Consider the following 25,630-nt stretch of genomic DNA (forward strand, 5'->3'; position numbering starts at 1 on the left):
AGCCCCATGTGGGGCTTGATCCCAGGACCCTGAGATCATGACCTGAGCCAAAGGCAGAAGTTTAACCCACTGAGCCACCCAGGTACCCTTCTATGTATTATTTTTAGAACTGACCTTTTAAAATTTTTTTTAAAGATAAAGAGCATTTTACTTACTTGAGAGTGCAGGGTGAGGAACAGAGGGAGAAGCAGACTCTCTGCTGAGCAGGGAGCCCGACTTAGGGCTCAATCTGGGAGTCTAGGATCATGACCTGAGCTGAAGGCAGGTGCCCAACCAACTGAGCCACTCAGGTACCCCGGAACTGACATTTTTATATAGGTTTCTCAGTGGCATCATTTCATCAGGACCATACCTGTACTTCGAAAGTCCTTACATGGAGTTAAGGTGAAATTTAGAGCTTTCTTTCTGAATCAAAAACAAATTGGGTACTGCTGCTGTTAATTCTAACGCTGAATTTCTTGATGTATTTGAGAGCATTCATCACAGGGAGAGGGAAGAGTGAGAGGAAATACAAAGAACTTGATTCTTTCTCTGCTTCTTAGTTTGGACAAGCTTCCAACCTTGCTGGATCCCACATTCTTGACAGGGTCAAAATATGCTGATCTGGGAATCCTTGGGAAGTACTCAAGATTAATTATTATAAAGGAGAGGTGCATCAGTTTTCTCCATTCTGTGCAAATGTTGACAGATAAAAAAATTCCTACATATATGTCTCTGTAACTAGAACCTAGAGTCAAGTTCAAGAATTACAATGACCTGGATCTCGGAGTCCTGGGATGGAGCCCCACATCAGGCTCTCTGCTCAGCGGGGAGCCTGCTTCCCCCTCTCTCTCTGCCTGCCTCTCTGCCGACTTGTGATCTCTGTCTGTCAAATAAATAAATAAAATCTTAAAAAAAAAAGTTCAAGCCCCAATTAAAAAAAAAGAAAAAAGAATTGTAATGACCTGTAAAAAACATCTTACTAAGACAGCTCCCATTTTCTAAAATTTAATCTCTTCTTTTATTATTTATCATGGTAGTGGGAGAAGAATGCTTTTGAAAGGAAAACGGGATATGATCATTGAGAAAATAGTCTGTTGCTTTTGTCTGCAGCACAGAGAGGATAAATATCCCCCAGTCACCCTGCAAAGAATAAGAATCTTTGAACACTTGAAGGATAGGAGAGACCATGGATATAATGGTCTGTATACTGGTTAATCCAGAAACATGTGACCATCGAGGACTCCCCAAGGTAGAGGTCACAAACCTGCTACTTGCAAGGCCAGACAGGTGTGGGAGAAATGCTTCCCTTCTGTAAATAAATATATCTTTTCTTATTTGCCTTAAAATAAGCAGTCATTTCATTTTTTTTTTTTAAGATTTTATCCACTCTTTTTTTTTTTTTTTTGAGAGAGAGCATGAGCAGGGTAAGGGGCAAAGGAGAGGAAGAAGTAGACTCCCTGCTGAGCAGTGAACCCCAGTGTGGTGTGGGGCTCAATCCTGGAACCCTGAGATCATAACCTGAGCTGAAGGCAGATGCTTAACTGACTGAGCCCCCCCCAGGGGCTCCTGAAGTAATTTCTATTGCTTGTACATTTTTCTACTTTTGATAGAAACACGGGTATGTTAAATAGCTTGCTTTTAACTCTCAGATAAGAAAAGTAATCATGCAAGAGTGATGAGAGAGGACAGCTTTCACTTGGCCTTAGTGTTGGGGAGAGAGAGATAGGGAGTGGTGGGGACTGCGGTGCACTAAGAGCACTGGCCTCTTCTACAGGGAGCAGCTGCCTAGTGAGGCCCCAGCTCACTGAGGCTGCAGAGACTACAGGCCCAATATTGCTAGATCTGCAGCATTTTCAAGAGAATCCTGGTAACCAGGGTTTTAAGATAACATTTTCTGATTTGAAATGTTGGCAACTAGCACAAAATTCTTCAAAGTGCTGTGGGCTAAACAAGCTAACCCTTTGACTTTGGAGGATGTAGAAGCCTGTGCTTATCACAACAGATAGGTGATCAGTGAAAAAACAGGGCCGATGACCAGATGGAGCTGACCAAGAAGCATGTGTAGCCTTCTCAGCTCTGCAGGGGAAACCAAGTAAAGGTCAGGTTAAATGCAGCTAACAAAAATGGAGTTCTTCTTTTAATGGCAGAGAAGATTCTTCTCTTTGGAACACAGTATGAAAGACTTGTGTTCAAAACAGAAAATAAAAGGGAAGCCAAAATAAAAGAGCATCAACGAAGGAGGTGACTTTATCCATGAGAAACTAGATCCAAGTGTGAGCAGGCCAGCCTTCTAGGTATGGAATAACTAAAGGGGCTGAACTAAGAGCCATAAGACTGGGCCAATGTGAATCGTAATGCAGACAGATCAGACCAGGCCTCAGGCTTTGGCTTTATCCACTCATAAATAGGAAGGAATTACAATTAAAAGAGCCCTGAACTATGTCGTAGTAGATGTGGCAGTTTAACCTGTTTGATTAAGATTACTTGTATGTGTAATGAACACGTCGAGTAAGTGTGTGAACAGTCAGTCCATCCGTCACGTGGCCAACTTCTCCTCATCTAATTCCTTCGCATGTCCCTGAAGAAGCCCATTCAGTGTTGAAGCAGAAATAGCCAAACCCTTGTGAACACAGACTTCCACAATATTGGAGCTGGGACAAAACCCTCCAGGCTACCAATTGCAAACTGGTTTCAGGACTACAGTCCTGCCCACAAGGTATGGGGAGGTCAACAGAGAGCAACAGGGAAGTTTGAGAGGCTAAGTCCGTAGGACCTGGCTCCTGGTCTCAGTCCTGCACTGATTCGGCTTCCAGAGAGGTCACACAGCTGCCTGGGGAAGCCTGCTCCTCGATTGATCTTCCAGCAGCCTCTGTCACCGGGGCTACTTCCTCCTTCCATGATATGCCCATCCCTCATGCTCTGCTGTCTTCTCTCTTCTCTAGAGGGACTTTCTTCTTTCTCCTCTCCTTCCTCCTCACCATACGTCTTGTGCTGGGGTTCGATGGGCCTCTTCCTTTCTTGCTTGCTGTACTAGCAATTTATATCTACCCAGGACTTCACTTACGCCCATGCCAACTCCCCAGCTTTAGTCTTCAGCTCCAACTCCAGCCAACCTGACAATTCTGCTTTGATATCTCAGAGTCCCTGCCAGCTCAACCGCCCAAAACAGTAGTTTCATACTCCCCAAAACCTGCTCCTCCCCTCAGTGATGGCACCACCATCTGCCCCATTATGCAATCCTTTGGTCATTCTTAACACCTCCATCTTCCTCATCCCTCACCTCCAGTCCATTACCACATCCTGAATATTCTAATAACAAAATACATCTCCCATCCCATCTGCCTTTCTCACCATCTCCCTCCTCTGCCTGGTTCAAGCCACCATCGTCTCTCAGCTGTCAGTGTGCTCTGCCCTGGTCTCCTTTCACCATGTTGCCTCCTCCAAACCATTCTGTATCCAGCCACTAGAGTGAGCTTGCAAAAACCCAAATGGGGAAGCCTGGGTGGCTCAGTTGGTTAAGCATCTGCCTTTGGCTCAGGTCATGATCCCAGAGTCCTGGGATCGAGCTCTGCATTGGGCTTCCTGCTCAGTGGGGAGCCTGTCTCTCCCTTTCCCTCTGCTGTTCCCCTTGCTTGTGCTCCCTCTCTCTCTATCAAATAAATAACTAAAATCTTAAAAAAATTTTTTTACCAGTAGTATTATCATATCACATCTTCCTAAAATTCTTTCCAGTAGCTTCCCATTACACTTGGGATAAAGTGTAAATTTCTTAGCCTGGCCCTCAAGGTCCTACAGGACTGAGCTCCTGACTGTCAAACTGGCTTCAGTTCCATGCACTTGACCCTCAAGCCACACTGTCTTTCAGTTCTTTTTTTTTTTTTTTTAAGATTTTATATATTTATTTGGCAAAGAGAGACACAGTGAGAGAGGCAATATAAGCAAGGGGAGTGGGAGAGGGAGAAGCAGGCTCCTCGCTGAGCAGGGAGCACGAGGCGGGGCTCCATCCCAGGACCCTGAGATTACGACCCGAGCGGAAGGCAGACACTTAACAACTAAGCCACCCAGGTGCCCCTGTCTTTCAGTTCTTAAGTGGCCTAAATCCCCTTCTGGCCAGGGCCAGTTCTCTTTGTGGAAAGCCACCTCTACCACCACTCCTGACCTTGGTCTGGTCAGACCTTTCTCACCCTCCAGGACTCAGCTCAAGGCCACGTCCTCAGGAACAGTTCCTCTGAGGTAGCTTAATCTACATGCAGAGCTCTTCATGCCACTTTGTTTAATGCCTGAGTCTTCCGTCCCATTCACCAGTGTCTCTAGTGCCTATAATGGTACCTGAGACAGAGCACGAGCTCTGTAGATCTTTGTCGAATAAATGAACATTAGCTGGGAATGAGTTCCAGATACCTGCTGTTCTGGAATGTGTTCTGGTCACCCAGAATCCTGGCAACCTAGAGACAGTTAATAATTTAAAGTATTTATAATTTATAAGTCCTAAGTAGAATTTGGTCTTAGTGACCAATTTTTCTTAATTAAGTTTGTTCTGAAAATAAGTGGAGAAGTAAGTAAGTGGCCCATTTTCAGTGACATGCCAGTTATCTCATGGAGGGGGTTAGGAGACACACGTGGTTTAAAAGTCACATGATGTGTGTTGCCAGAAACAATTTGACGATATACATCACCAACCTCAAAGGTCTCTATGAACCTCAGAGCCGGCCATGGGATGGTAAAAAGTACTCTCCTCCTCCTGACAGCTGTAAATATGTATGATCCTTTTGGAAAACAGTTTGGCCAACTCTAGAGCCATAAAGTTGTATTTCTGGTGCTTCTAGATGGTGTCTACCTAACTTTCTCAAGGATATCTTCCTTGGACTACCCACCAACCGCAAACTCAGCACCCTTTGTCTTGTTTTTTTTTTTGTGACATTTCTCGTATCTATAATTACGTGTTCACTATCTACTCACCATCTTGGGTTCTAAGCTCCATGAGGGTAGGGGCAGGGCTGGCTTTATTTGTCTCTATAGCCTTACGACTTTAACTAATGCATTAAAATAAAGAAATACTTGTTGAATATGCTGAATAGAGAAAATCATCCCGAATAAAATAGCTCTAACTCCAAATAGTGATATTAGCAGTTATCCTCCCCGGAGAGGTCCCCATGTGCCCGACATTGTTGAGCTCACTCTGCATGGCAGGCTCACAGTAGCCCTTCAGCCCCCTACTCCCATGGATGGAAATGGAAGCCCAACCTTCCTCAAAGTTAAGGTCAACCAATGAGTAAATGATTCATCGACACTTTACTTACAACAGCCACACACTGGAAAGAATCTACATGTTATTTGAATAGAATACCTTACAGTTTCCAGGGTTCAGGTTTTCCAAAGTTGAGAGGGTCTTCGGGTTTTACCCTCAGGCCACAGTGCCCTGCAGTGATCCCTGCGGATGTGGGTGGGACAAGATGGAGGCACCAGTCTTGGCATCTGGAGAAGGTCTGGGTAGTCAATTAATAGATTTGTACTTGTGCCTAGAGATATAAGTGAGGACTACATACGGAACATGGGAAAGAATCACAGAAAACTGAAAGACTCTAAAATCTGGAGGCACCTGGTTGGCTCAGTCTGTTAAACGTCTGCCTTCAGTTCAGGTCATGATCCCAGGATCCTGCAATTGAACCCTATGTTGGGCTCCCTGCTCAGTGGGGAGTCTGCTTCTCTCTCTCCCTGTGACTCTACCCCCTGCTTGTGCTTGTGCACATGCACACGCTCTCTCTCTCTCAAATAAATAAATAAAATCTTTTTTTTTTTTAAGATTTTATTTATTTATTTGACAGAAAGAGAGAGAGATCACAAGTAGGCAGAGAGGCAGGCAGAGAGAGGAGGAAGCAGGCTCACTGCTGAGCAGGGCTTGATCCCAGGACCCTGAGATCATGACCAGAGCCAAAGGCAGAGGCTTAACCCACTGAGCTACCCAGGCGCCCCTAAATAAATAAAATCTTAAAAAAATTTTTTTTTAAGAATCTAAGATTTAGGTGGTCAGATCTATTCTACTATTCTGGAAAATGCTAGCTCAGGCTAGAAGTTTCTAGGTATGTTACCATAAATGTGGGGTTTTGTAGCTTCGAGGGCCCTCTGTTCCAAGGCCCACATGGGACTAACAGCCTGTAGAGTATCGTGGCTGTTTTATATTTGTTTCATCAAGCATAATATCTAGAGGAGGAACTTCACAACTCGAAGACACAGAGTGATATTACAAAGAAAACGAGAAAATAGCTGTCTTCTTCCATATTCCTCTTGCTGGCTGCCTCTCTTCTCCCCCGCACGACTGTGGTACAGCTGGCAGTTCCACTTCTTCACTTTTTCTCCTAACACCTTTTACCTCTTATGAAATATCTGCTTGTCTGTGATCAATACCTCTGGCTACATATTGAATCACCCAGAGAATTCTGAGGAAAAAAACCAGATGCCTGGCCCCTACCTAAGACCAGTTCAGGGTCTCTGGGAATGGGGTGTGGGCGTCTGTAGTATCCAGAAGTCCCTGGGACCTAGTACAGGTTATCTGTTGCTCTATGGCGGTATAACCTCCCCCACACTCAGGAGTTCCGGACGAGAATCTTTTGTTTCTCACAATTCCGCGGTTTGCAGTTTGTGTTCTTTCAGTAGGCCTTGCCTGGGTTCACTCTTGAAGCTGAGTGTAGGTGGGCTCGGCTGGGGGCTGAGCTCTGCCAGGATGCCTAGGCCTCCCTCCCATTGGGCTCCTTCATCCTGGGCTTCCTCAGGACAGAATCTGGGCATGGGGGTGTCTTGTGCTTTGCTTTGACTGCTAGAATTGTGGCAGTGGTAATGTCATCTGGCTTCCTCTTTTGTTTCTTAGCCAGCTGTTGGAAGGCCTTCACGCCCTAAAGAAAGTTAATCATTTTGACTCTCTTCACAATAATTCATTTGCCTAATTGCCGTGTTTCCGACAGGATTGCAGACAGGAGGGTCCAGGAAGTTAAGAGCAAGATTTAGCCTTGGCAACACAACCCTGATTCCGACCTTTTTCTTTTTTCTCTAGATACACACCTACAGGCACATTGGCTTAGCGAGTATTCCTCATTCTTCTGTTTTAAAATGTTTCATCAACCTAGGAAACGTGATTTACTCATTCATTCACAAATAATTGTCAAATGTCTATTATGTGTGAGGCCCTGTGCTAGGGGTACAGCCACATCATTTGGAGGAAGTTAGAGAATCTTGAGGTCATGATTCTTATTTTAAGTGGTTTCATCTATTGTATCTACTGATAGCAGAAGACATTGAAGAGACAAATAAAGGATTATTTGGTAATTCCAGAGGATTGCCAAGGAGACCTATTTCAGGAGGACTATAAGACATACAGGGACACCAAACCAGCCTGGGGAGGAGATCTGGAGACCCCTCTTTAGGCAGAGACATTTGATCTGAGCCTTAAAGGATGAGTTTGCGTTAACTAAAAATCGCCCGATTTTTCATTCTCCTTTCTTTTCCAGACTTCTCATCTCTCTCTTTGCTTTCACCAGCCACCTAGGTGAGGCTATAGTCATTTCCTAGCTGCTAAGAGCCCCTTGGGAGCTGTAAGTTCATACCGTTTGCAGTTTCCTTTAACCCAAGACAAGAAACTTCCTAAAGCACAAACCGCTCTCTTTTTCTTGGATTGGAATTAGAGAAAGCTATCCTTCATAGCCCCAGCTTGGCAAACCTTGTTTTCTGTGATTTCAGCAACTCAAGCATCCCAACCTTGTGAACCTCATCGAAGTCTTCAGAAAGAAGCGGAAGCTTCACCTGGTGTTTGAGTACTGTGACCACACAGTTCTCCATGAGTTGGACAGACACCAAAGAGGGTGAGTGATCGTTCCTTACACACGAACCACAGCAGCACACACCAGGATTTACAAAGGAAGATGAACAGGGGCCCTTTTGCCGACCAAGCAGGAGCATGTGATGTTTGCACAGCTGGGCTTGACAGCAGAAGAGTTATTGAAAAGGTTGGGACAGCAGTCATAAGTCCTCATGTTCAAGAAGAAAATGCAGCATTATTCGTTGAACTTAATTTCTTTGTTAGACTATCTGTGTCTCTGAGAAAGAAAAAGAAGGCTATTACTGGTTAGTCGCACCTGGCTAGGGAAGTGTAAGGACTTGGAGATTCAAAGCATGAGTCCAGAGACAACAGCCAAAGGGAGGTTTAAGGCTAGAGCAAACGTGCCATTTCACCCAGAACGATCTAGGCGTCTGATCTCCTGTATCGGTCAGGAATTCTTTGGTGACAAGGGACCAGAACCCACTGAGGCAAGTTTAGGTGAAAAGACTGTGGCATTGGCTGAGCCTCGGAAGGATGGTGAAATCCTGGAGGCTCTCATGATCTTATCACCCATCCATCTGCAGCACAGACATTACAAGAAGGCTTGTTGAGCAGACAGAGCCTTTGTCTGCAAAAAAAGGGTGTATGTGTCCTTTCCTCTGGTTGAAAGTAGCCCCTTGCCAGAGTGAGCAGAGCACAGGCTAGATTTTGGTGCCCACCTACCCCTCCTCGGCTGGGTGTTTAAAAGGCAGAACACCATGGGTGGTGCATTTTTTCTCTCTCAGCTCTTCTCTATGCTGGCTTCGTTCTGCCTTGCAGATGAGTCTCACAAGACTTATTTGGGAATGATGGATTTGGGAAGGTATGTGTACATGGCATGTGATAGAGGGGAAAAATTTGAACTAGGAAGCCTGGCTGCAAGCTTTTCTCAACCTCTGTAGCCACTTGAGAGGAAAGTCCTAGAAGAAGGCATCTGCATATATAAAGTCCATTGGAAAACTCTGCCTCAGGTAAGGTGATGCAACTATCCCTGGGGCCAATCGCTAGAATGATTAGCAGGCCCTGGAAGATGTAACTCCAAGTGGGTCAGTCAAAGATGACTTCCTGGAGGAGGTGGCCTTTGAATTGAATGGCAAATAGACTTCAAACAAGTGAGCAGTGAAGGATATCTCATGTTCTCCTTTTGCTGGGTGCCTGGGAGCCCCGCTTTGGCTAGCAACAATATGCAGAGTGGTGTTGGATATCAGAGTGGGAAAGTGGCACCCCGTTCCTGCTCACATTCACACTCTGGAGTCTAGAGCCTGTGGCTCTTTCAACGATGCCTTCAAGCCCTGACCGAGGGATTGCTCTTTGCCACGTGGTGGTACCTACATGATGAACCGTGATATCCAGGCAAATGGGATTAAAGTGCCTTGTGGTTTGTAAGTGACCATGGCACAGGCTTTTGGTGTTAATTTACACAGCCAAAGAGAGCCAAGGGAACAGACACCTCCCTTCAGAAATTCATTGATACGGAGAAATTATGTTCAAGGGAGAAAACATTTAGCATGTTGATATTTGTTCTTTTGACAGCTTGCAACTGACACTTCAATTAAGCCTATTAGTATGAATTCTTCTGGGTCTGTGGTACTTGGGAGATGTTGCAGGACGTTTGATTAATCATGTTAGATTGAGTCACTTGGAAACACAGATCAGTGGGGGACTGAAAGTGGGAGTCTGTTCTTTTTTTGGCATAGAGTTTGTGCAAAAGGAAAAAAAAAAGACTGGACAAGGAATGATTAGAGTTTTGAAAGCAGATATTTCTTTAACTCCACCAGCTAGTGGAGTTATAACATATATAACATTTGTATATGTTATAAATATATGTATATGCTATATATGTTATATGTTATATATGTGTGTTATATATGTTATATGTTGTATATGTTATATATGTTCCAGGAAATAGAAAATGCTTTAATATGGAGGTGGGTTAGGGAAGGGGAAGACCAGTAGATATGTTGTTTAAGTACAAGCAACATTTCCAAATGAACACGTGCCATGGTTTGTCAATATAAGACTGACCTAAGGAATGCTAATAAATGAGCAAACTTGAAAAATAAGATTTATTCTAAGCCAGATTATATTCATTTATTTTGAAATTTCAAGATTTTTTTTTTTATTGGTTAGTTTGTTGCAAAACTAGACGTTACTGGGGCACCTGGGTGGCTCAGTCGGCTAAGTGTCTGCCTTCAACCCATACCATGATCCCATGGTCCTGGGATTGAGCCCCACGTAGGGCACCCTGCTAGCAGGGACTTGGCTTCTCCCTCTGCCCCTCCCCCTGCTCATACTCTCTCTCTCTCTCTCTCAAATAAATGAATAAAATCTTTAAAAAAATAGAAGTTATTTTCTATTATACAGAATATTTGGCAATACTCCAATCTATTTTAAAGACTATTTCAAATTTTTGCTTGTCGTCATTAAGGAATAAATGTCGTTAAACTGTATCAACCAATGATTTTGAAATTCATAGGAACATTTTCTTTTTCAGCTGAGAAATCTCATCCTATAGAATAACACTTTGTAAACACATTCCCAGTAAAAGTGGGTCGGCATCCCGTGTGTGACCTTTGGCAAGTTGCTTCCTGGCGTTCTCACCTCTGAAAATGAGGGTTTTGGAGCCGGTAGAGTTGAAGGGGACTTGCAGGTCTGAGGTGCGGTGACTTGTTGATCTGATACCCTAGAGGTCAGAGGACTGCTGTTTTCCTTCAGTCTCATGTGTGATCCGTGAAACAATATCAACAAAGGGTGGTTTGTTAATGTTTTCCCAGTGTGGGGTCAGGAGGGGTCCTCCTTGGGGTGGTACACTTGTCCGAAAAGTGTCCTGTGATCCCTTTATTCTATTTCTATTTTTTTAAAAAGATTTTAGTTATTTATGATAGAGCGAGAGTGAGAACACAAGCATGAGGGAGCTGGAGAGGGAGAAGCAGGCTCCCTGCTGAGCAGAGAGCCTGATATGGGGCTCGATCCCAGGACACTGGGATCATGACCTGAGCCAAAGACAGACGTTTAATGATGGAGCCACCAAGGTGCCTCACTTTATTCTATTTCTAAGTACAAATTTATAAAATACGAAGTGGGTCATGCCAGTCCTCTACATAAAATCCTGTAATCGCTCCCCAAAGCTTACGGATGTGGTCCCAGCAGGGGACACAAGACTTCTGTCTCTCCACAGTCCTGTGTCTTACCAGTTTGTTGAATAAAACATGACACCATCCCCACAGAATCCTTGGCATTCTGAGCCTCAAGCAAGACATGGGGTTTTCAGTCTGCGTTGCCGTTCTTGTCGACTCAGCCTAGCAAACTCCTGCTTGTCCTTCAGCTACAGTTCAAATATGACCCCCTCTGTGGGAGCTGTTTTAGCTGACACTGAGGAGAGTCAGGAGTTCCTTTCTCTGGCATCTGTCACATCTTCTGGGATTGTTTCTATTTTATACCCCATTTGCAAGGGAAACTATAAAACCTTCAAGGGCAAGTGCTGTGCCTTCTTCCCCTGTGTATCCCCAGTATCTTCTAGCCTAATTTTTGGCACTTGGTACATCCCTAATACTTACGGAATGACCAAGTTAGTAAACCAATAAATTGATACTTACAGGATGGTTTTGGAGAAGGGTAATATAACCATGTTTTGATGATTTTTCACTTTAAGATAGTTACTTTGATTAGATGTTCTAAAACCTAATATTGTCAGAGGAAATTATCAGTATATTGCTGGAGCAACCTGTCCCAGAGGGCAGGTTGGCACTGTGTGTTTAAAGCCTTAGAGAATTTTATTCTTCTATACATAGCTGTCTAATTTTCCCACACCATTTATTGAAGAGACTGTCTTTTTTCCGCTGGATATTTTTTCCTGCTTTGTTGAAGATTATTTGACCATAGAGTTGCAGGTCCATTTCTGGACTCTCTACTCTGTTGCATTGATCTATGTGTCTGTTTTTCTGCCAGTACCATGCTGTCTTTGTAGTAAACCTTGAAATTAGGCAACATGATGCCCCCAGCTTTATTTTTCTTTTTCAACATTTCCTTAGCAAATCAGAGTCTTTTCTGGTCACAGCAACTTCTTTCAAGACGTGTCCAAAGGCAAAGGAAACAAAAGCAAAAATGAACTTTTGTGACTTCATCAAGATAAAAAGCTTCTGCATGGCACTGGAAACAGTCAACAAAACAAAGAAGCAACCCACAGAATGGGAGAAGATAATTCGCAAATGACAGTACAAAGGGCTGATATCCAAGATCTGTAAAGAACTCCTCAAACTCAACATTCAAAAAACAGATAATTATGTCAAAAAATGGGCAGAAGACATGAACAGACAGTTCTCCAAAGAAGACATACAAATGGCTAACGGACACTTGAAAAACTTTATCATCATTAGCCATCAGGGAGATTCAAATCAAAACCACATTGAGATACCACCTTACACCTTACAACAAAAAGTGTTGGAGAGGAAGTGGAGAAAGGGGAACCCTCTTGCACTGTTGGTGGGAATGCAATTTGGTGCAGCCACTTTGGAAAACAGTGTGGAGATTCCTTAAGAAATTAAAAATAGAGCTACCCTAATACCCTGCAATTGCACTACTGGGTATTTACCCCAGAGATAGAGATGCAGTGAAAAGAAGGGCCATCTGTACCCCAATGTTCATAGCAGCAATGGCCACAGTCGCCAAACTGTGGAAAGAGCCAAGATGCCCTTCAACACACGAATGGATAAAGAAGATATGGTCCATATATACAATGGAATATTATGCCTCCATCAGAAAGGATGAATACCCAACTTTTCTATCAACATGGACAGGACTGGAGGAGATTATGCTGAGTGAAATAAGTCAGAGAAAGTCAATTATATGGTTTCACTTACTTGTGGAACATGAAGAATAACATGGAGGACATTAGGAGAAGGAAAGGAAAAGTGAAGGGGTGAAATTGGAGTGGGAGATGAACCACGAGAGTCTGTGGACTCTGAGAAACAAACTAAGTGTTTTGGAAGGGGGGTGTGGGGTTTGGGTAAACCTGATGGTAGATATTAAGGAGGGTGCGGATTACATGGAGCACTGGGTGTGGCGCATAAACAATAAATCTTGGAACACTGGAGAAAAAAAAAAAGCCTTAGAGAGGAACGCCTGGGTGGCTCAGTTGTTTAAGCATCTGCCTTCAGCTCAGGTCCTGATCCCTGGGTGCTTAGCACGGAGTCTCCTTCTCTCTCTGTCTCTCTCTCCCTCTGCCCCCTCCCACTGCTCTTTTCTCTCTCTTAAATAGATAAAATCTTTAAAATAAACAAATAAATAAATAAAAGTAAAAGCCTTAGAGGCATAATCTTAGACCAATTCTACTTCTAACAATTTACAATGAAAAGAAAATTGAGTACATGCATTAAACTTTAGTTATAAAAGTGTTTATTGCTAAAGGATTTTTTATGGTTTTTTTTTTTTTTTTTTTTAATATTTTAAGTGAGCTCTGCACCCAGCATGGGGCATGAACTCATGATCCTGAGATCAAGACTTGCCTGCTGTACTGACAGACAGCCGGGCGCACTGCTAAAAGATTTTTTAATAGTGAAAACATTGGAAAACAACTGAAATGTCCAATAATAGAGGATCAGTTAAATAAATTGTGGTGTATCTTTGCAATGGAATATAGTGGGGCCACTAAGAATCATGCTTATAGGTAAAACACACATTGAGGGTGGCTCAATTGGTTAAGCGACTGCCTTCGGCTCTGGTCATGTTCCTGGAGTCCCAGGATCAAGTCCCACATTGGGCTCCCAGCTCCATGGAGAGTCTGCTTCTCCCTTTGACCCTCCCATCTCTCATGCTCTCTCTCTCCCACTCTCTCTCTCTTAAATAAACAAAATCTAAAAAATAAAAAAAATAAAAGCTTCCAGCTTGAAGTACAACTTCCTCTTTGTGATGCCTGAGTGGTTCAGTGGTTCGGGCCGCTGCCTTTGGCTCAGGTCATGATCCTAGGGTCCTGAGATCGAGTTCCGCATCAGGCTCCTTGCTCAGCGGGAAGCCTGCTTCTTTCTCTGTCTCAGCCTGCTTGTGCACACTCTCTCTCTCTGACAAATAAATAAATAAAATCTTAAAAAAAAAAAAAGTACATTGGAATAGAAAAATGTTCACAAGTGGTTGCAAAATGAATGTAATAAAAATACATATTCATTTTCATAGAATTTATATACAGATAGAAAAAAGGAAAATGATGTACTCTTAATGTTTTAATAGTGATAGTTTGAGTTATGATTGTTATAGATACTTTTTACTTTATTTTTTAAGATTTTATTTATTCATTTGAGAGAGAGCAAGTGAGCAAGTAAGAGAGAGACTGAGAGAGAGAGAGCATGAGCAGAGGGGAGGGACAGAGGGAGAAGCAGACTTCCCACTGAGCAGGGAGCCCAGATACAGGACTCAGTCCTAGGACTCCAGGATCATGACCTGAGCAGAAGGCAGACACTTAATCGACTGAGCCACCCAGGCGCCCTTTACTTATGTTTTTTGTAATATTTCCTCCATGTTCCATTTATCACTGTGGTAATTGTTAATCATTAAAATAACAAAAATCATTCTTGCCAAATCAGACTGAAAGATCTGTCTCTACTTTGAATCTAAAATGGATGCTAATTCATCTCCTTATTATCGTATTTGTACCTTCTTGGACTTCTTTGGAAAGCTTTTGAAGAAGATTCAAATTCATGTTGCTCCCAACAAGCAAGTTTGTGTCACAAAATATGTATCCTGCTACAGTGACATCAATATGTATCTGTTGTAATTCCCAGAGCTGGGCTCGTGTTGTTTATATTTGCCTTCAAAACAAATGTATTACCATTCCTTATCTTCAGCAGACCTTAACATACTTTGTACTTAGTATTCTTTCAACTGTTGGTCTCTCCTCTGTCAAAGTTTGGTAAATGACTAGTTTCCGTACTCGCTCCTCATTTTTCTATCCTTCTGTAAGTACAACCAGAAACAATATTTCACTGGTTCTTTTCCAATATTACTGGGTCCACGTCTGACTCTCATGTAGTTGGTGCAAACAACAGCTGGTGGGAAAAGGTTAAAGGTTAATACTGCAAGTTTTCAAATTCTGTCAGTAGAATTCCGTAACTTTTATAAAACACTAAAAAATCTTTTTTAGATTGCAAGTGATATATTGTTTGTGCCAATAATGTTTCAAGGAACACAGAAACAAAGAAATAAGTGAAATTCACAGATTGAGAAATTGTTTTCTAATTATTTTTCCTTGCATATCTGTATTTAAATAGATTGTCTTCCACATCAGGTAGTTATGTATTTTTTCAAGTGTATTCAGGAATTGTCTCCCAATATAAATATTTCTACTTTTATATTTTTAAAATGGCTGTGTGGCATTCCATTGTACAAATATACCACAGTTTCTTTCTTTAGTTCCCCCGCTGATAAATATTTAGATTGTTTCTACTTTTTCTCTATCTCTAACAAGACTAAAATGAACAACTACTTGCATAAATATTTCCATAGAATAAATTCCTAAGAACATAGTATTTCTCTAGGAGCATGGCCAGTCCTTCCTTCCCCATGTTTGTTTTTGTTGTAGCCCTGTGGAGAAATGAAGGTTTGGTGAATGTTGATGGTTTGGCTTCTTGGACTGTCCCAAGTATTAGAAGAGCCATAGCAGGAAGGATGTTTCAAGTGTTGAGAATGCCAGAAAGAGATCTGTATTCTCTTCATCATCTCTACCATCTCCCATGTAGCTGAAGATGTTTTTGAAAATCAGTTTGATCTCTTCATTATCACACAGCAGTTGTTTATGTTTCTCTCGTTTCAATTTTATTTTTATTTTTTTTACAATTTTTTTTTTTGAAGATTTTTATTTATTTGACAGAGATCACAAGTAGGCAGAGAGGCAGGCAGAGAGAGGAGGAAGCAGGCTCCCCGCTGAGCAGAGAGCCCGATGCGGGCCTCCATCCCAGGACCCTGGGATCATGACCTGAGCCGAAGGCAGAGGCTTTAACCCACTGAGCCACCCAGGTGCCCCTTGTTTCAATTTTATTATTAGAACATTAGGGTTACAGTATACCCTTCCCCCAAAGTCTTCGAAGGGAGAGACAGGAGATGGCTTTCTGAGAGTTATTTTGTGAAACCATCAGGGCAGAGGTAACCTTACAGGCAAAGCAACCTCAAAGAGATAAAATGGCTGCTGGGCTTGTCAGATTGGACTGATTGTATATGTTTTATCTAATGTCAAGACCTTCCTAATTTGGGGATGGATGTTAAGTAAGCAAGTATGTAAGCTAGCTGAGGCTAATGACAACAACCAACTGCCTACTTTCCCTCATTCCAAGATTCTTGACTCACCAGACAGCATTCTGATTAGAACTTGCCTTTGTTTATGGAATTGTCTACAAAGAAAGCATAAGCTGGCGCTCAGAATTTGGACATGGACGCAGACTCCTCCAAAGCTTTTGTTGGTTGAATATCTTCATATTTATCTGAGAGAGTATAAGGCAGAGGGCATGGTGATGACAACCCTCAACATGGCTGCTCTTGCGTCAGGCTGTTCCAGTCTGGGTGGGCTGTTTTCAGGGCCTGGAATGCCGTTATCATGTGGCATCCCCCTTCCCCATCCTCCTGGAGATTCCCATCACTTCCCTCTGGTGTGGCAGGTGTCCAGTGTTCTTTGTTTCAAGTATTTTCTTTTATGGTCTCCTTCTTTTTGATTGGATGTATCCTCCAGGGGCTTCCTCAGAACTGTGTATGAGAGGTTTAAAAAGACAGAGATTTGAGTAGAAGTCCTGTTTTTTATATTTCCAGAAGCTTAGGGAACCCTCTCTTTGTTCACAGAATTCTGAATTATGAGAATCACGGGCCTTACTTTTATTCCCTTGTGTTGGTACTTGGTAAGCTCCTTCTGTCTGAGAAAAAAATTTGAATTGTCTTGTTGCTGATTTCCTGGGCTTTGGTTTCTCTATTTTCTTGTTCTGGGCCTTTGGTTATTTGGATTCTGGACTCTGAGTGGTTCTCTTGCTTTTTTTTTTTTTTTTTTTTTTTTTTGGTGAGTAAAGCAACAGAAATAATTGACTAATTAACTAGTTAATTAGTTAATTGAAAGATTTTATTTATTTATTTGACAGAGAGAGACTCAGCGAGAGAGGAACACAGGCAGAGGCAGAGGGAGAGGAAGAGGCAGGCTTCCTGCCAGCAAGGAGCCTGATGCCGGGCTTGATCCCAGGGATCATGACCTGAGCTGAGGGCAGATACTTAAAGACTGAGCCACCCAGGCGCCCCAAGCAAGTGAAGTTTATTAAGTAAAGATACAGGAAAAGCTCTCAAGAATGAGGGGGGCCTTTAGGGTTGGTCTTTTATAGAAGGCTAACCAGGGAACTTAAATCCTTTTAACATCTCTATAGATAACATCTTCAATGGCTTACTTCCTTTTTAGGGGCTGGTTATTCTTTGTGGGTCACAGGTGATTATCCTAAAGTCCCCCACCTCCCTCAAGCCTAGGGTAGGATGGGTCCCAGGTCCTCTTGCTTTTTTATAGTATCCTGTTCTTATTTCATGGATGCAACAGCTTTCTTTTTCTTCCTGAAGATATTGGGGGTGTTTTTTGGTTTTGTTTTTGGTTTTTTAATGTTCTCTTCACTCTCTATGGTTTCTCTTTCTTTTAAGTTGCTTTTTTCTCTTTTGGTCACTGCCTTTCTCATTTGAGGTTTTTCTTAGGCCTCCTATAGTCTCTGGTTGTGTGCCCATGGTTAAGAGTAGGGTGCTGTTGGAGCTCTGGGTTTCACTGTGGGGCTAGCTGGCTGGTTCATTTGCTGGGGAACCCTAACGTCAGAATTTTCGTATCTTTCCTCCTAGGCTTCCTCCCAAAAAGTCTTCCAGTATTTTCCTTTGAAAGTGAAGTATGGTTTGTCAGAAGCCAGTCAGGAAGAGGGCTGGGGACCCTCAGCATTCAGCAGTTAGTATGTACATAATCATTTAATCCTCTGTTTTTGGAACAGTATCCACAATCTCAGCTGTACCAAATGTCCTCCATTTTACACTCTCCAGAAAACAAAACTTCAGCCTTCTACTAGGTAGGGGGAAGAGAGCTTCCTATTGGAATAGAGTAGGGGAAGGGATCTAGGGATTTGATGGTTTCTAGAGCAGATTTTCTACACTCTTTCCCTCCCACTTCCATAGAATCTTGGCTGCTGGTGTCTGCCCCTTTAAAGGATTCTTTTGGATAAATTTATTGGTCTCCCATATTCCCCTCTTCAGGCTTAGGTTTTAGCATTCCAGGATGTATTGTCAGTTTGGATTCCAAAATGTGTTGCTATTATCTCTTCTCTTGTTCTCTCAGGCCATGTAGCATTTTTGTTTTGGGAAAAAAAAAAAAAAAAAAAAATCTCTCCGTGCAGTTGCAGTCAGGTTTGGAGAGGGAGTGCAATTAGATAGGTTTGCTCAATCCACCATCTTAATTCAGAAGTCCTTTAAAATACTTTCTTCTGTTGGCTCAGATAACACTGTTTTTCCTGAGTGTCACCCTGCTTTCCTCCCTGCTCAACCTCAGTCTCTGGCTGAATCCCTCCCTGCCTTCTGACCTCTACCTGTTGTGGGCCTCAAGACTTTGACTCTCTTCTTTTGCGGCTTATCCTTTCCTTAAGCGGCTTATCCAGTCCTCTGGCTCCAAACGCCATCCATAGGCTCATGCTTCCCAAATTTATATTTCCAGCTTGACCTTCCTTGTGAATTCAGAACAGCTCACCCAGAATATCCTTTGGATGTCCGATAAACAACTCAATATATCCACCCTCTTCCCTCCTCAAAACCAGCTCTCCTATCAGTATTCCCCTATCAGTATTGCCCCATCATAGACCAGCCACTCAAGCTAAAAACCTTGGTGTCATTCCTTGATTCTTCTCTGTCTCTTATATCCAATCTCTCAGAAAATCCTGAAGATTCTCATTTTAAAATATAGTACAAATTTGGTCACCATACTTCAGATGTTGACTTAAGCAGAGAGGCTTCCTGGAGCATCCTACCGAAGAATGCACCCCTTCCTGCCCAGCACCCTCTGTACGTATGTGTATATCCAATTCCAACCCAACACCACCAAACAGATTCTATTTTTCTCCCTTCCCACATTTGTACTCCCTTCTTTGGCAATGGAAAACTTGGCTCCTATCATCATCCGCTAAAATGGATCTTAGAGATAGAGTCTGAGGCCTTTCGGAGAAGGCTTTGAAGAGAAGGAACAGAGTAGTAAAGAAGTGAGTTGCTAACTCAGGATGACACTAGGGGGTTTTGATGTTTGAGGATTATGTCATAATGTGCTCAGCCTTAGATGAGCATTGCTAATATGCTATTATAATTTACCTTTAAATACTCCTTTTGCATAGTTTCTTTTGGGATATGTTTTTAGAGACTAAAGTGTCCTGGCACTGATAACCTTAATCTTTAAGTCATTAAATAATCAAAATATGTTCCATTTTTTTCTGGACAAAAAGTGGAGCCTGGAGGGAAGCATTTTCCCTAGAATGTCTTCCTCTTAGTTGTATTTTTCTAGGCCTTCTTTCTAAACAGGTGAGTTTTCCTAGCATTGTACCTCTGCAGCGTTAGGACGAGGGAGAGAAGTTGGAGAGAGGCAACTCCAAGCCCAGGGACATGGTTCTGGTCCAGAAATGTCCCCTCTCTTCTTCCTGGCAGTGGCCTCTTCATTTCCTCCACATTGGCCCATCCTCTGATCTTCTCAAGAGGATTTCCTGAACATCTGCTCTGTGACAACAGTGGCCCCAGGGCCCCTCCCAGAGCCTAGAAGTGACTTGTTTTGGTCACCTTAACACAACTACTCCAGAGTTTCCCCCCTGGTTTACTTATTAGTTCTGGCTGAGGACCATACCACCATAGTTTAATGTTTGATTCATAAAAACAGTAAGTCCTGCTTGGGTGAGGGGCTCTAAAAATAAATGTGCTCTCTCTATAGTCATTTCACTCATTGCCCAATGTATTTTTTAAATGCTCCCAGAAGAGGCAATGGACACTGGGGAGGGTATGTGCTATGGTGAGTGCTGTGAATTGGTGAGTGCTATGTGCTGTGGTGAGGGTATGTGCTATGGTGAGTGCTGTAAGACTGAGGATTCATGGACCTGTACCCCTGAAACAAATAATACATTACATGTTAATTTTTTAAAAAAAGTTATTTAAAAAAAGAAGAAGAAGAGGTGCCTTTTTCTAATTCACATGAAGGATCTGCTGGGGCTGTTGGTTGCCCTGGTTGTCTAAGCCGAGCATCAGGGAAAAAGTTCCAGGAGCAGTGGGAGTACATTTAGATGCTGTGGTAGAGGACAGGGCAGAAAAACAGGGCCAGTGGATGCAGCTAGCTACTAGAGAGAAGCAACGTGAGGAGAGAACCAAGATGCCTGTGTGAGGTTTTTGGTTTTGTTTTTTGTTTTTTTTTTAAGATTTTATTTATTTATTTCACAGACAGAGATCACAAGTTGGCAGAGAGGCAGGCAGAGAGAGAGGAGGAAGCAGGCTCCCTGCTGAGCAGAGAACCCAAAGCAGGGCTCAATCCCAGGACCCTGGGACCATGACCCGAGCCGAAGGCAGAGGCTTTAACCCACTGAGCCACCCAGGTGCCCCCCTATGTGAAGTTTTTAATCATTATTCACTTCTGTCACATGGTGTGCGAGGTAAACCTCTTCCCTATCAGCAGTAAAATCTTCATCATCTGGGACACCTGGGTGGCTCAGTTGGTTAAGCCGCTGCCTTCGGCTCAGGTCATGATCCCCGTGTTCTGGGATCGAGTCCCACATTGGGCTCCTTGCTCAGCGGGAGCCTGCTTCTCTGTCTGCCTCGGCCTGCCACTCGTCTGCTCGTGCTCACTCTGACAAATAAATAAATAAAATCTTAAAAAAAAAAAAATCTTCATCACCTGCAAAAAAACGCTTCCTGGGGATTATGGAGAAACCATGTGCCCATGCATGAAAAATGAATTCTGGGGGCACCTGGGTGGCTCAGTGGGTTAAAACCTCTGCCTTCGGCTCGGGTCATGATCCCAGGGTCCTGGGATCGAGCCCCACATAGGGCTGTCTGCTCAGCAGGAAGCCTGCTTCTCTCTCTCTCTCTCTGCCTGCCTCTCTGCCTACTTGTGATCTCTGTCAAGTAAATGAATAAAATCTTAAAAAAAAAAAAAGAATTCTGTCTCAAGGCATCAGTTTGGGGCAACTTGAAAATACAAAATAAAAATAAAAAGAGCAACACCTCTTTTGCTGTGTATGAACTAACTTTCCATCAACCAAAAGCTCCTTGTGGAAGTGGAGCTCAAGTTAACAGGCAGGTTTCCCGCGGCATCACAGGTGGTGGAGGTAGGTGTCATACTTTCGGAAACCCCCATGAGTCTTCACGGTCCCTTCCTATAGAAGGAGATGTTCACCTTGCCCATACCTCACAGTCCCTAGAACCCAGCAGTGTGCTGAGCCCATGTCCTTCACGTTCCATGATGCTCTCTGAGTTAGATGCCTGGATGTGTCACTCCTGAAGCCTGTCTTACTTTTTTTTTTTTCTTTTTTTGAGCTGAATTCCGTGGCTACACTAAAAAATGTGTTTGTGTTGCTTCTTTATTTTTATTAGGGTACCAGAACATCTTGTGAAGAGCATAACTTGGCAGACATTACAAGCTGTAAATTTTTGCCATAAACACGATGTAAGTTTCATGATCATCCTTGAAAAATCCGAAGGCTGCCCTTAAGCTTCGGTAGAGCCTTTGACAAAGTTTATATCCTACTTTTGCGGATGTGCTTTTTCACCCAAGTCTTCTGAAGCCTGGTCGGGGTCTGTAGAGGCTAAAAATGCCAACCTAGCCATTCTTTCTTCTTCAGGTTACAGAAAAGATGTGTTTTTGTGATGTTAAGAAAGTAGCTGTAGATTTATGTGGATGAGATATGACTCAGATTTAAAGTGGAACCCCATTCGCTTGGAGTCTGCATTGGTCTGGCACACAACAGTGCTCTCAAGTTGGGGAGCGGGGGGAACCCCAAGGGACTCATGCCTGTGGAGTCACAGTAGGCAGAGTCCCAGGCACCGTGCCTAAATCCCAAATGTTGGTGTCTGTGTTGGTGAGATATGAGTGCCAAGTCTGGAGCACAGAGGCCCCTACCTTGGACACTCTTATACTCCTGGACAGAGGCAGGCTGGGTGGGGGGCTCCTTGGGCTGCTGCCCAGGAGGTGAGACACCACAGGTCCTGGGAAGGTGGCTGCTCCCTCCAGAATGACAGTGCCCGCTCCCTGCCCACAGAGGCCAAACACCCATACTAGACCTTCATTTTGGCCACTAGGGCAACTTGCTGCACTATGTCATCTCATCTACTCTCTGAGTCAGTTTAGCTAGTGGGAGCTGAAGCCCCTGCCGTGTTCTGTTCTAAGTGATGTTTTCCTGAAGCTGCCTTCCTAGTAGTAGAAAATATGAAAGCAGCCAGCCCTTCTCCCTTTGGAGTCTCCACCTAGCTGAAGGCTACAATCCTCTTAAAAATGCATGGATCCCAGGGAGTGTGGACAACTTACCTTGCTGTTTATAGCAAGTGAGGGTTAACACTTTCCTGAAAGCAGGTTTTAGGACAAGGGAGCAAGAGAGGAAAGGCCCCAGTGAGGAAAATCGGAGACACTGAAGACAAATACAACACATACCCGAAGTTTCCCAGAGAGTTCCCGAAGCGGTTGTAGAAACTTGTGAAGAATTCTCAGAAAAGAGTAGGAACACATTCTTGCCTACAAGTCCCTCTGACCATCTGTCATCATGATATTCATGGGTGTACCGTTTATAGGAATATGCAAAGCCAGGGGTAGAGGAATGGTGATCTTGGGGCCATTAATTGCTGAGAACCAGACAGATAGTGATAGAATAATTCAGAAATTGTCTCTCCCCCAAATTTTCCAGAATAATAAAAACCCATGGGGAAACACTGACACTGATCTCTCGCCCTGAAAATCCTTTGGAGGAAGAACCAGGCCAGGCCCAAGAAGAACCTCTATCCTCTCTCCAAACTGTAGAAAGTCCAGAATACCCCAGGGTTTCAGCTGCAAGCCAAAGAGGGTCTCTCAGAATGCAAGGGGATCCAACATTCTTCTCCAGATAGGAATCGGCTTGGAAGAAGCAAGGATTATTAGGAACCCCGAACGGGATTTTGACCCAAATGTTGTTTTTATGTAATCTTTAATTAGGTTGTTGATTTGTGCTCTGCTAAGAGAATTGTTATTTAATAAGAAAATCATGTGAAGACTCATAAACTCTTCTAACATTAGCGTGTTAAACAGTGTCAGCTGTGGTTTGGAAACCACAGGTGATTTGAGTCTAAATTATGGAGTGGGGGCCACATCCCGTGGGGGTGGATAAAGCTCTAAGAACTCTTGTGTGTGGGACAGAGCTGACATCTAGCGACTTTCCCCAGAGGCTAAGCGCTGCCTCCCCTTGTTTATCTTTTCAGGACGAATGTCAAGAGCTGGAAGGGAGGTCCCTTGGCAGGCTCCTGATTCCCGCCCTTCTCTTCCCTAGTTTATCTCAGCAGACCCAGGGCTTGTCCTGTTTACCAGGCAGACTGTGTTCTGTTCTCAGTTAAACAACTGAACTGTGAATTCTGCTTATGCATCAGCTCGCAGCTCCAACAGCCCTGATGCAGGCCTCACCCAGAGCTTTTTCATGTTTTCCCTTTGCTCTAGGCTTCCCAGATTATGTATAGGGCACCCAGTTAAACTTGAATTTCAGATAAAGAGTTAAAACTTTTTGGCATAAGTATGTCCCAAAGACTTCATGGGGGGTATACTTATATTAAAAACTTTATTGTTTATCTGGCTACCCTACTTGTCATTTTTCATTTCTTCCTTTTTGGTCCTTTTGGGCCCTTTAGGAATTTGGGATGACTCAGGCCATAATGAGTATGGTACTAGATTTATTTTAGGCTGCTCTTTTGCAGCTTTTTATCCAAAAGGCCAGTCGGAGGTTTTAATGATTTCACCAGGATTTGCTAAATATTCATGAGTTATATTTATCTCATATATTATAGTTGCTCCTTGATAATCTGTTTTTGTTTTGATTTTTTATGACTAGTGCATACATAGAGATGTGAAGCCAGAAAATATCCTCATCACAAAACATTCAGTGATTAAGCTCTGTGACTTTGGATTTGCTCGACTTTTGAGTGAGTATCAATGTTTCCTTAAGTGATTGTAAAAGACAGAAAGATTCTTTATACGAGAAAGGCTCTAGATGCTGTGGAAAGCTGGTTTTTATATATTTTGGGCTTGAGCTTGCCCTAAGTTACAATTCCGTAATTACTGAAAACATGTAGATACATATAGTGTTTTAAAAATGTATGCTATATGTAAATTATACCGCAGTAAAGAGGTTATTTAAAAAGTATGTTGTTCTCCTAGTCGCTACCTTTTTTTTTTTTTTTTTGCTAAAATAGTACTTCTGAGAAGCAAGAAGTACTATTTTAGAAGAGTGGTTTTCAACTTTGACTACAGATTAGAATCATCTGGGGGAACTGTAAGTTATAACTATAAAACTCTACTGATATATTTTCAGTCTCTTCTAGAGAAGAGTTATTCTTCTGGTCCCATTGGACTGAGATGAGACCGAAGGATTAGTGATTTAACAAACACTAAATTTCAACTGATTTGAACATTCAACCAGTATTGAGAACCATTGATTTAGAAAAGTCACAAGATGGGGTATGAACTTGATTTCTTAGGTCTTCCCCCTCCCAGTTTGGATTCCAGTCTTTCATTGTTGTGTCTGTTTTCCATGTGCCATCGCTGGCCAGCTGGTCCAAGTGACTACTACACAGACTACGTGGCCACCAGGTGGTACCGTGCCCCTGAACTCTTGGTGGGCGACACACAGTATGGGCCCCCAGTAGATGTTTGGGCAATTGGCTGTGTCTTTGCGGAGCTGCTATCAGGGATGCCTCTGTGGCCTGGAAAATCAGATGTGGATCAGCTATATCTGATCAGGAAGACCTTGGGTAAGTGGTATTTTTGTCATGCTTTTTGGGAAACTGAATAGTTTTACCTCCATCAGTACAGGACAGAGCCTTGTACAGTTACAAAGGAGGGGTCCTCTAGAACTTTTGTTTAAATAATTCTGTTAATGGTCCACATTTGAGGACTCCTGGCTGCCTCAGTCACCAGAACATGTGACTTTTGATCTCGGGGTGATGAGTTTGAACCCTAGTTGGGCATAGACATTACTTAAAAAAAAAAAAAAAATGTGTTCACCTTTGTTTTGATAAAAAGAATTAACGATTGTGAGTACATACTAATTGTCCAAAAAGATTTAAGTTTCTCTCTTCCATATAGTTTGGATGAAGTTCAACTCTGAGTAAGGATCATAGCAACAATATAAAAGCTTACATTTCTATTAGGGCTTAGCAGTTTACAGAATGCAACTGTGTTCTGTTTCATTTGTTATGATATGATAGTTCACTCTTTGGAGATCCTTCACTCTAGCCTGCCAGGCTAGATTGGATCATTCAGATGCTGTAGAAGATTCTAAACCTTCTATGGGTGAGGAAGAAGGGCTGGATCTTCTGCTGTCACTCTTGTCCTCTTTCTCTCTACTCTTGGGGTATGATGGCAGAGGGAGGGAAGGGGAGGAGAAGAGAGACTTGGAGAGGGATGGATGAAAGTTGTATAAGCAGTGACTGCCCCCTTCAAAAGTCAGGGAGTTCAGAACACCTGGGTGGCTCAGTTGGTTAAGAGTCTTCCTTCGGGGCGCCTGGGTGGCTCAGTTAAGCCTCTGCCTTTGGCTCAGGTTATGATCTCAGGGTCCTGGGATAGAGCCC

At 43.0% G+C, this 25,630-nt stretch overlaps 1 protein-coding gene across 2 annotated transcripts in view; it reads left to right on the forward strand.

Moving 5' to 3' along the window:
• CDKL1 (cyclin dependent kinase like 1) overlaps window positions 1–25,630 on the forward strand; it is a 61,863-nt gene that overhangs the window by 27,076 nt on the left and 9,157 nt on the right. For both annotated transcript variants that reach the window (XM_032871160.1, XM_032871161.1), the window contains 4 exons: window positions 7,714–7,835; window positions 21,422–21,494; window positions 23,893–23,983; window positions 24,611–24,811. In XM_032871160.1, coding sequence (XP_032727051.1) covers window positions 7,714–7,835; window positions 21,422–21,494; window positions 23,893–23,983; window positions 24,611–24,811 — 487 coding nt within the window. The remainder of the gene's footprint in view (window positions 1–7,713; window positions 7,836–21,421; window positions 21,495–23,892; window positions 23,984–24,610; window positions 24,812–25,630) is intronic.

The sequence above is a fragment of the Lontra canadensis genome, unplaced genomic scaffold, assembly GCF_010015895.1.
Source record: "Lontra canadensis isolate GAN:19392208 unplaced genomic scaffold, GSC_riverotter_1.0 scaffold42, whole genome shotgun sequence".
Lineage (NCBI taxonomy): Eukaryota > Metazoa > Chordata > Mammalia > Carnivora > Mustelidae > Lontra > Lontra canadensis.